Source organism: Ruditapes philippinarum, unplaced genomic scaffold (assembly GCF_026571515.1).
Source record: "Ruditapes philippinarum isolate M1 unplaced genomic scaffold, ASM2657151v2 ctg2505_1_1_1_1, whole genome shotgun sequence".
Taxonomy (NCBI): Eukaryota; Metazoa; Mollusca; class Bivalvia; order Venerida; family Veneridae; genus Ruditapes; species Ruditapes philippinarum.
In genome coordinates, this window is record NW_026856265.1 from 55,441 (window position 1) to 67,886 (window position 12,446).

Here is a 12,446-nt window from a genome sequence, read left to right on the forward strand (position 1 = left end):
AACATTTCCTGAATGTCAACGAAAAAATAAAAATGTAAATAGACTTTATCAAAATGCCATTTAACAAAAGATAAATGTATCAGACATTTAATAAAATTTACATCAATTTATACAAGATTAAAAATCAATAACAATATGAAGCACAATCTGTAAAAAGAACCAAAACTTAAAACTTAAACTGTTGCAGTTTTCTCACCTGAATGGGAGGGAATCAACAGCATTTTGATTATTGCATGTAACAAATATACTCTACTAGGACCAAAAACGATTAGCCTTTGCCACCAGTATTTAGTTTGACAGTCAAGCTCTTTCCTTGTTATTCGATATTGAAATCCCTTCAATTTAAAATGGACTGTTCAAAGTCTAAAACTGGACAAGTCCATTTAAGAAAATCAGCAGTTTAAGGATTAAAGTCAACAGTATAATATATAAAAAAGGCGGGAAAATATTGACATCGGCAGGCAACATTCATATAACACAATTAAAATTAACATGAACAATTCTCTATGCAATATTTCTTTTGTAAAAAATAAAAGGGATTATAGATTTTAGTATAAACTGCAAATTTATTATTAGAAAACGATAGGTCTAAGGCATATTCATAGATTTCCTATACATGCCAAACAATTAGATGAAAACAGTATTTCTAACATTTAAAAAAAGATGTATTTGCCAAGAATTATTACATGTATCAAATTAGTTCATTGTTGCTCAAATGTTATGCATAATAAAATGCTACTGTTTTACAAATTAAAAGTTTAATAATATTTTCATCATTTTCCTTGTCAAACGTACACAAATTAGTACAAAAAATATTTATATCACTGGCATATCACAAATTTGTTACATTGTTCCCAGAATATAAAAATATTAACACAATAATGCATGCATAGTTAATTCAGCATAGTTAATTATCCAAATAAAAATAGCACAGTATTTATGATTTTTTTTGTTACACAGTAACAATATGTATACATGTATGGCACTAACAACATAGATTAAAAATATTTATCAACATTAAATGTCAAGTCTGCTTCATAACTTACCATTACTGGTCATCAAAAAGTCATAACTTTGAACAAACACTTAGGCTGAAGTAAAAAAATCCTTGGAATCTAAGAGACTTTTTTACTCAACCCAACACAATTACAAATAAAAGCACTGCATGCCATGTTAAATACTCGTCTGTTGAGCGCACTGACTATAAATAACCAATTTTAAGCAAAAAATCTTAGTTAAAAGGGGCATAACTCTAGGAGTATAGCTTTCAGAATGAACCGCCTTGTTTTACAACTGACCTTGTCATGATCAACTGCATCTTGTCATGTTAAGCAAGTATGCCAACTTTAGTGTTGATACCTGTTGAAATATTTAGTAAACGGACTACATTAAAGTTGTTGCACGTCCACGACATAGACAATGACTACGCAGTAATCATAATAGCTCGGACTTTTTCGTTGAAACAGAAGAGCTAAAAATGTACACAATAATCCGTAATGCTTTTTATAATGAAAATATACTGTACAGTATACAAAACAAATCAAAATTATGCAAGTTACAAAAAATAGTAAAACTTTTTTAATGTCCTTAATATACATGTACATGTATTGCTCAAATTAAGTAAAAATTCGCGCAGTCTGATCAGGATCCATGCTGTTCGCTTACAAACCCTATAATAAGTAGAGAAACTGATAGCGAACAGCATGGATTCTGATCAGAATGCGCAGATGCGCAGGCTGGACTGGATCCATGCTGGTCGCAAACACACCATGTTTGGTTTTGTCATGGCTGGCTCATATAATGGTAAAGATTATTAAATGGCAACGCTTTTTGTCACAGAAGGACTGTAAATCTGATGTATTTCAAATGTGCAACACCTTTAAACAATACTGATTAACTAATGCCAACAGTTTGCAAGATTCAATACTGTTGAATGCGTAATTTTAGTACATGTACATACATTGTAATTTTGATACTGAAACCCCTTGAATGAACAAAGGTCAGTTCCAAAACACAAATATACACATTTTAGGTAGTAATTGTTAAGGCGCATCATAAGTACATCTAAATATTACATTACCTTACCTTCATGGATTTTATTCATCTGAATTATATTTAACACAAGTATAAACATTTATTATATACTAATAAATGAAATATTGAGAAATATTGATAAAATAAAATGCGTGTTTTCATTTTCCGTATTTTCACTGTAAAAATTTATTTTTCACTGCAGTGAAACATATTTTCCGTATTTTCACTGGTGTCTTGTCGGACTACTTTCTTTTAAATTCTGCCAGTACACAAAATTTAAGGGAAAGTCTTTCCAATTTTATCGAAAAAAAAGAGAAAAATGTATATAATAAACAGAAAATTCAAGTTTTTTCTATAAATACATGATTTATTTTCATCTTGTGGCATGAAAATTACCATATTTCACTCGTGGCGACTGCCACTCATGAAATATTTATTTTCATACCACTCGATGAAAATAAATCATGTATTTATAGAAAAAACTTGAATATCCTCTATGTATACTATTCTGTACTTAAACATCAAAGTGTTATAATTATTCAACAATTTTTCAACAGATTATCCTTTACATACAAAAACAGACAAGTATGATTTGTATAACAATATTTTCTAGAAAAATAAAATAAACTTTTTACATAAATGCCACAAAACAGGAAACATGTAAACTATATTTTAACAATCCATGTTTCTCTATATTCATTTAATCCACAAAAATATTAAAACAAAACGAAATAAACAAATCTTATTTATCAAACATGGAAGGCACTAAAATGTTGATATGAAGGTTAAAAAAGTGAACATTTTTAGAGAAAAATGTACAGTAAAATTGCAATACATAAAATGACTATGACGTTGAAAATGCCTGACATTAATTATATGTGCATAACATTTTAATATATACAAATATAGATGAGTTAAAAAAATGTCTATTATTTCTACATACAAATAAATGCATTTTAATGCTTAACCAAAGTCTCTACATAATATAATTATAGTGATACACACAAAAACAAAATGTCTATGGTCATTAAAAAATCACGCATAAAATGTTGATAAAAAGAATTCTTTTTTTTTACAGTAGTGTATTAAATTACATATCAATTTTTGGCTTTGCATCACTTCAAACACCATGCCTAAGGTTGAAGAGCACAACTTTCTGCAAGCCAGATAGACAGCTTTCTCATTGTAACTTAATATCCTCGAGGAGTTACGTGATATTCTGAAACAGCAACTTTAACAAGGTTGTTTTGAATTGTTTACAATTTAAGCGTTTCTTTTACACTAGAATCAACTGAAGGTAAAGGTCATACACTTGAAAGAAGCAAACAATCCGTAGAATGTACATTTGTATACTTTGTAATTGTGAACATAGAAGGAAACGTAAAAAAGCTCATGAAAGGAAATTCCTGGACAACATTGACTGAATGCTTTCCCAAAATATGTCAGTCTAAAGAAGTAACAAGGGAAGATTTATGGTTTGGTAAAAACAGCTATGTATGTTTGCACGCTTAATCATCCAAGCCCGGTTGTGTTGAAATAGCAACAAAGTCTCCCCTTCTAAAGAATACCTCTGGTGATGATATTGACCATGCATATGCATTGATGAAAAATGATGATTTAAATCGAGATCATAATCTTTCCATGGCATATTCACTTGAGACATAACCATCAAAATTACTTTGTTGCATTTGATCTCTCCCTGAATTCTCGTCTTCTAGTGTACTCCTCCCTGAATCAGAAGTGAAGTCATCAATCTGACTTTCAACTACATCTTCAACTTCATCTTCACTGGCCATATTTCTCATCCCGAAATTGGAATTACTGCTATCATCATTGAAGGAAAAGGCTTCGTTTAAGTGTCCTTCTGAAATAAACTTCAAATCAACATAGCCATTTGTGTTGGGTCCTTTGCAATTATTTTTTGAAATATTTGTATTTTTCTCATCATTATAAGAGTGCAGACTTCCACTTGATGATGGGTTACCTGTTTCAGAGTTTTCTTGGGGCTTTTTTGAAAATATTTCAGGAATCTCTGTGCTTGAAACATATGCTGAACTGTCTCGAGATGGTGAATATTGAATAGGACTGTTTCTTGAAAGAATGTTATTACTTACTGTTGAAGAAGGGTTTGCATCAGGAGAACTATTTGGATGACAGACATATCCGTCTGGATTGTAAACAAAACTGTTATCAGTGAGTGCAGGGGGGCAAATCAGGTTTTGTAGATGACTAACATTATTTTCATTATCAACTGAACACTCGGGAATTTGGCCAATAACAAAAGCAGAAGTCTGGCTTTGGAGAACAGTTGGCGGACTGGCATTATCTATGGAAGGCATTGTTAAAGCTGCTGAACAAGTTGGAACATAACCTGTTCCAGCAATGGACTGAGTGATATGATTATCAAATGAAACTGTTGAGTCAGCACTAATGGTAGGATTGAATGCTTGGTTTGCAAAATCTGAAGAAACATATCCTTCAGATGGTAAAGAACTGTCAGGACCTGCATTCCTTAATGAATTTACATTAGATACATCATTTTCTTGAGCTGAATTGATACTGGCATTAAATGGTGTCACAGTGCTTATCTGGCTTGTTGATGAAGATGGCAAAGTAACATAAGGTTCCACACGGAAGACTGTATCTGGAACACTAATATCACACTCTTGATCAGTCTCTCTAGCAGACTCTCCATAGTAATCTGGGGTACTTGGTTGTACACAGTCTACAAAATACTTTTGATCAGTTGTCTGAACATATGGCAAATTTTGTTCCCTTCCAATATTAGGTGACACACAATCTAAATCAGTTGTTTGTACGTAATCTGATACATTCCGTTCTTTTGATGTTTTTGCATTATCCTCGAAATGTTGCTCATCATTTACTGTTGAACCATGGTCTGGAATATTCATTTTTGCAACATCATTCATAGCATCATCATCAATTTCTACTGATGGCTTTGGTAAACGACTTAATAGACGGTCTAATTGTACATGTGGTAAAGGCATGTCAGTACCATCTTTTCCATCGTCTTCCTCTGCACTTAATGAAGGTCCAGTCACAGTAGTATAACTTGTCAATGGAAAACTTGTTTCATCAGTCGGACTTGTACCATTATTGCTCACACTTTTATCCATTCCAGCAGGACAAGGAATAACAGTTAACAAAGGAACGGTATTATCAAAAGAGTTGCTGCATCGTTCAACAAAAGTTTGGTTATTTTCAGGAAAATGATCTTGGACAGTAGGGATGGTATCAGAGGGAATAGTCAAAGCATTGTAAGAATTAGATGACAACTGGGAAGTAAGGCTGTCTGGAGCTGCTTGTGCTTTTACATATTCTGGTGATGACCCGGAGCTTGAAGTATGCATTTCAGTCGAGAAAGCCCTATTTTCTTGACCACCAAAAGCTTGCATGTTACCTTGTATTACACTACTAGGATTAGATGCAGTGTCCACTGACACATAATCAGGAACTTCACTGCTACCAATAATTGATTCAATTTGAGAATTCTTTTTATCAACATTTTCGCCAGTCTTACATAAAACATCCGTTTCTGATGTCTCAATTATTTCTTTTGCAAAAGTCTCACTCATACCAGAATCACCGGATTCTTTCTTTACTCTTGTTTTAATTGCCGTTTCATTATGCATAGAAGGTGGACCAAAATCCTTCAAAAAGGTTTCTCCACTATTCGAGTATCTTTCATTAAATACAAAGCCGACATCAGCCACAATTGGATTTTGTGGAATTAGAATGTCTGTAGTATACGGGATATGTAAGATTGGCAAACTTGCTTGACTAGTACCGTTTGTGGCTATGCAATAACCATCAGGTCTAAGTTGTGGTTGACAGTCAGGCTTAGATGTGGCATTATACGAAGGTTGATCTACAAACCTGTCAGCTGGAGGAGTCATTGGATTATAGCCACTATCATCACTATTCTGGCGTTCAATCGACTGAAAAAAAAACACATTGTAAATTTATAAAACAAAACATAAATGTTATTTCATTTAGCAGTAGAAAGCAACTTGTTTAAGCCAGTCAGTTTTTGTTTTCAAACAGCCTTATGGGTATAAGAAATCTTAAAGGAGTTACCAACATCCCCTACCTAAGTGAAGTTTTATATGATGCACATAATTGTACTATTTCAAGTTGGAGGAATGGATCAGGACTTTCAGAGCAAAACCTTGATAATTGCAAGATCTGCGTATGCAACAATTAATTCATTATAGAAATGAAAGAACTCCCGTTTAAGTGTCAACAGAAATACATGTTTTGTACATTTTTATCACTGAAAATAAGTTCATAAAGAAAGATAAGTTGGAAACTTTTTGATGAGTTACGATTTTCTTGCAGTGCAGGTCATCTCAATGTTTTCAATTTATATTTTAAGTTTCACCACGGATTTACATTACAATGATATATAAATCCGTGGTTTCACTGGAATCTTTTCATATTTGGCTGAGGGGTAATCTATATCTCCGGAGGGGCCAATGGAACCCAATCCCCAGACCAAGCGTGGGTCCCGGAACAACTTGACCTGTTAGTGTGAATTTAACATTAGTGGCAGGGGTCTGGGTGTTGAGCATCACAGCTTCTCTTAATATAATATATACATGCATATGTCACAGTTATTTCAAAATTTTTTGATGAATAGAAAAGTTGTGAACCAGACACAAAACAGACCTTATCATAAACCATGTTAAGCGATTCACTTTTATTGTGACATAAACATTTGAGGTAGGGCATGACACGTGGTCTAAGTGTAGTGAACATTTCTGCAAAGAAACTTAAAAATCCCTTGATGGATAATAAAAAGAAGGACTACAGACTTCCCAAAAAACAACATTTTTTGGCAAAATATACCTTGTGACGTTAATGTTAATATAACATAAATTACAATTTTGGGATTTTATTAATTAATCACATTGGATTTTGAAATGCAATTTTGTATTTTATTAAAAGCATCAAGTACATAAGGCAAAAATATTTGAAAATTATTTTGATAAAAATTCAAAACTTACATTAGTTCTATTTGCATATTCTTCTTTCATCTGCAAAGAAAATAAATCGTATATAAAAAGTTGAAATTGGGACAAAATTTCAAATTAATTACAAATAAGTTATAGATACAAAATGTATAGAAAACGAGTACTTTCATAGTTGTTTACATTACTTATATTACCTCATATATATCCTAAACCATAATCCCTTAAAACCAAATAAAAAGGTTAACAGTTACCTTATTAGAAAACATGTGGTGTTATTTACTACTCATATCTTGATCGGAAAAATGAAAACGTTATTTTTTGCCAAGAATATGTCTATGATTTAACAAAGAGGCTCTTTTGTACAAGGTTAGATTAAAAACTAAATTCAATACTTACAAAATCATCATCAATTTTTATATTCCCCTGTTCCAAAATCGACCTCTTTTTCTTTCTGTAACAGCTGTAAAAATGAAATAAAAAAAACAATATAAAATTCAATAAGATTGATTATAAGCCTTTTTCATCTTACTGATTTATTAAAATGAGTACACCATTTACCCTAAAACACGTAATATTCATGTATTTTCCTATTGGCATTTAGAAATTACTCTGACTTTAACTTTTTCAATAAAAAAGGGATTGAATTATACATTTATAAATCAAAATGATAAACTACGTAATCAGTATTTAATACATTATTTATTTCCACAAATGTTTCTTTTATTTATCAAGCATGTGCTGTTCTAACAATTGCCGAATTTTCTTTCACAAAATTGGGTCGGTCCACTTAGCTTAATAGGGAGCGCATTTGATTTGCGATCCAAATGGCACTGGTTCAATAGATAAGAGGAGGAGAAGTGAAATTCTCCATAACAATTGAGCCGTGTCATGACAAAACCAACATAGTGTGTTTGCGACCAGCATGGATCCAGACCAGCCTGCGCATCTGATCAGGATCCATGCTGTTCGCTTTTAAACCTTTTAACAAGTAGAGAAACTGATAGCGAACAACATGGATCCTGATCAGACTGCGCAGATGCGCAGGCATTCTGGATCCATGCTGGTCGCAAACGCACTATGTTGGTTTTGTCGTGACACGGCTCAATTGGTCTCAGATATTAAGCCTACTTGTCTCTTAAAGCTCATTCAAAAAATATGTTGGAGTAGTATTTGGTCACTTGTAGAGAAATTGTTAATTACTGGTTGGTTATCCAGAAAAGTCGCTAAAGTGCACAGACAAAGATATGACCAAAATATGTGTTAAAATCAACATAAAAACCAGATGAAACAAACAAAATGGTGAATAACGAGACATGACAAAAAATGTGTCAACACGGCAGATGACAGACAACAGAAAATCATTATAAATAAGGAAATCATCAACATTAACAACACTCGGAGCATATCAAGTCAGATGAACTGAACTTAGGTTTTATGATTTGTTAAAGTAAACAAAAAAGTTTAAAATCTAAAAATTTTCTCAAGGAAGGGCCAGTTGTCCCCCCAAAGACAAGGATGAATTTTACTACACATGCACGATTTATACATTATAAACAAGATACCTCACATACTTACATATACTAGTACCAAAAATATATATAATAAAAATCTGCTATAAAGTTTACCTCATAAGTAAAATAACAATGATGGTTATGACGATTACTGCAATCACTACACCAGTAACAATTAATACTATTTCCCATTGCCTTAAACCTGAAATGAAAAATACTTTTGTACACATATACAACAATAAGCAAAGTAATTTTACATTTATGTTATTTTTCCCTCTGTCTCTTTAGTGTGTTTAAGAAGACAATGCAGAATCCAAATTATGGGATGAATTTCATTGTTAAAGGGACTTCACTCAGGTTTTTTGACATTACAGGACTGAATAGGATTCTTCAAGATTAATGCTCAATTTCATGCAGGTCTAGCTCAAAAACGTGTGTACAAATTTCAAATCATTTGCTCTCTCCGTTTTTCCAGAATAATTATTTAGAATTGTGAAAACTGACTTAAAACTATAAAGTGTTTCAACGCTTTTCACTGAAATTGGGCTAAGAAAGCAGAAAATTACAAGTTTAAATTTATTTCTGAGTATATTTCAAAATTATCATTAGATATCTTTCTGTTTTAAGTGGCCCAGCTGATACTTGTAACAAATTCAACCTCAGTGGAGTTCCTTTAAGACTTTTAAAACTCAATAGAAGACAAAAGAATTAATTGCAGCACATACTATTATTAACAGGTGTGCTGGTCTTAAGTTGGCCGATTGGTCCATATTCTCCCGTCCTTGTGACAGCTCTCACTGAAACACTGTAAGCTTGATCTCGCTTTAGATCACGTAACACCACCCTGGCTTCACCAGATGCTGATACATTCACAACTGAAATGAAAAAAATAACCAACATTTACATAATTTATATATATATAACATTGTACAAATTAACCATGTCTATTACAATAGATCCATTTTGCAATTTTCATTTACATTTGCATAGTTCATGACAATGACATCCCCTCCCTTATATATATACGAACGGTTTTCTTACCTGCAAAGTGCCGATTATTAACTTCGTTGTATCGAACATTGTATTTCGCTATATACGGTTGATCTGACTGGCAAGTCAATTTATCCCAAGTCGCCACCAAAGAATTATCCTCTGGTCCCGGGGAAACAGCCAGGTTTCTAACTTCCCGTTGTGGAGCTGTGAACAAAAATGAAATATGAAAATTAACAAAGGGCAATAACTCAAAAAAATTAGAAATACAGAGCAGCAGTTTCTGTGCACTGCACTTCTTATCAAGAAGATCTATCATCCTATAAATTTTCAAGTCTATAGCTTTCATAATTGATGAGAAATGGCCTGGATAAAAATAAAGTATGAAAATTAATAAAGGGTAATAACTCAAAAACAAGAAGTGCAGAGTACCGGTTCTTGTGCACGGCACTTCTTCTTAATGAGATCTATTATCCTATGAAGTTTCAAGTCCATAGCTTTTCTACATTAGAAGAAATGGCCCAGACAAAAATAAAGTATGATAACTAACAAAGGGCAATAACTCAAAAAATAAGAAGTGCAGAGCACCGGTTCTTGTGCATTGCACTTCTTCCTAATGAGATCTATCATCCTAAAAAGTTTCAAGTCCATAGCTTTTATACATTAGGAGAAATGGCCTGGACAAAAATAAAGTATGAAAATTAACAAAGGGCAATAACTCAAAAAATAAGAAATGCAGAGCACCGGTTCTTGTGCACTGCACTTCTTCTTAATGAGATCTATCATCCTATGAAGTTTCAAGTCCATAGCTTTTATACATTAGGAGAAATGGCGCGGACAATAATAAAGTATGAAAATTAACAAAGGGCAATAACTCAAAAATTAAGAAATACAGAGTACCAGTTCTTATGCACTGCACTTCGGGTCATTATAAGAAGCATGCATACCAAGTTTGAAGTCAATCCAACTTATAATGACTGACTTATGCTCCGGACAAGCTTTAGGGGACGCTGACAGCGCCGCCGACACCGCTGACAAAAGTAACTCCTATATGTAGCCTTTTTCAAGGCGGCAACACAAAAACTGTACCTTGTGATGATAATCAAGTTTTCCAAGTTTCATGTTGATATCTTTCATAGTTTTGAAATCATTCTACTTAATATGCAATTTTGACAAATATTCTAAGTTAAAAGGGGACATTACTCTTAGACTAAAAAAACATAGCTTTCAGAATAATGCCCCTTGTCTTTCAACTTCCTTTTGGCATTCCAAGTTTCATATTGACAACTTTGCAACTGTTTGATAAGTGAGCTGCATTAAAGTTTCTGCATGTCAATGATGCCTCAACGATCACAAAAGCTTGACTTTTTCTACAGAAAAGACGAGCTCAAAATAAACTTACGAGCATTTTTAAGGTAAACGCACTCCTGCCATGAAAACCCACTGCTCCCTTGATCGGTCAGTAAACTAACAGCATACAGAAAATCTTGTGGTGAGTTAGTTTTCTCTATCTGTATGACAGCCTCTCTTGTATTCCCTGCAAACTCTCTCCAGTTAATTTTTTCTTTTTCCTGTTAAAGAAAATACCAAACAAAAATATCTACAATGTACGTTATTTTTTTCTGAAATGGGTCTCTGTACATGTTTGATGTATTTCAGTGTATTTGAGGTGGGAAGTTACAAATAAAAGCTATTTTTATTTTCGTGGAAAAAGAACGATATTGTAATCAAAAGATCAAGAGCATTGCACGTAGTGTTAACACATGTCTATTAAATTAACAACCTTTGACAAAAATTCTTTATAACTTAGGGCCATAACTCTTAAAATGAAACTTTCCGAATTATGTCCCTTGACTTACAACTGCCTCTTGTCGTGTTTGACAAGTATTCCAAGTTTCATATTGATACCTTAAAAATTGTTTGAGTTAATGGGCTACATTAAAGTCTTTGCACAACGACAATGATGATGATAACAACCCAGCAGTGATAGTAATAGCTCGACTTTTTGTTCGAAAGTTAAAAAGAACAAAACTGAGATATAGAAGAAGTGTTTATTTCCACTGAGTGTAAACTAAATCTGAGTTCACTCTAAGGATGACTGTATAAAGCTAAGACCAATGAACATTCTTGACATCAGCTTAAATATACTTTATAGATTTAAAATAATCTATCCAATCAAAAGCTTCAATGCACATAATAAAGTCCTATTTGCTCAAAAGGATGAGAGTTACGTCCCCTTAACTCTCAGTTATTTTCTTTATGGATTTCATAGACAGCAAGGTGCCTTCGACCATTCATTGATTATTCTGAACTGCTATGTCAACAACATTTGAGCCGTGTCACGACAAAACCAACATAATGGTTTTGCGACCAGCATGGATCCAGACCAGCCTGCGCATCCGCGCAGTCTGATCAGGATCCATGCTGTTCGCTATCAGTTTCTGTACTTGTTAAAGAGTTGGTAAGCGAACAGCATGGATCCTGATCAGACTGCACGGATGCGCAGGCTGGTTTTGGATCCATGCTCGTCGCAAACCCATTATGTTGGTTTTGTCATGACGCGGTTCATTTATGTTGTAAAGAAAATCAACCTTGAGAAAAACGTTTTCAGAAGAGTAAAAACAATTTTCTTTCAGAATTTGTAAAACTGTAAATAAATTCATACTGATTCGTTTTAAAGATTTTAGGAAGTCTAATACTCACTTCACAATTACCATTTCTGTTTCTACACCAAAATACAATGAAAGTGGTAGCATCCCCTGTTTCAGGCCAACTAACTGTCACATTAGTGCCATTACCTGCTTCGACTATAAAATTTGGCTGTTCAATTCCTGAAAATCAAAAAAAAAAAAAAAAAAAAAAAAAACATGAACACATATTATTATCATTTCAGAATTCTGAATTGCCTCAATAAAGT

The 12,446-nt window shown here is 33.1% G+C and overlaps 1 protein-coding gene across 5 annotated transcripts in view; it reads right to left on the minus strand.

Annotated features, from left to right (window-relative positions):
* Positions 1-2,531: 2,531 nt before the first annotated feature.
* The window catches only part of LOC132746027 (uncharacterized), a 35,814-nt gene continuing 25,899 nt past the window's right edge, over positions 2,532-12,446 (minus strand). For all 5 annotated transcript variants that reach the window (XM_060735074.1, XM_060735073.1, XM_060735072.1 and 2 more), the window contains exons 10-17: positions 12,233-12,360; positions 10,932-11,100; positions 9,581-9,736; positions 9,265-9,414; positions 8,654-8,741; positions 7,425-7,488; positions 7,062-7,091; positions 2,532-5,993 (exon numbers count right to left, since the gene is read on the minus strand). In XM_060735074.1, the coding sequence (XP_060591057.1) occupies positions 3,663-5,993; positions 7,062-7,091; positions 7,425-7,488; positions 8,654-8,741; positions 9,265-9,414; positions 9,581-9,736; positions 10,932-11,100; positions 12,233-12,360 (3,116 nt within the window). In that variant the 3' untranslated portion in view covers positions 2,532-3,662. The remainder of the gene's footprint in view (positions 5,994-7,061; positions 7,092-7,424; positions 7,489-8,653; positions 8,742-9,264; positions 9,415-9,580; positions 9,737-10,931; positions 11,101-12,232; positions 12,361-12,446) is intronic.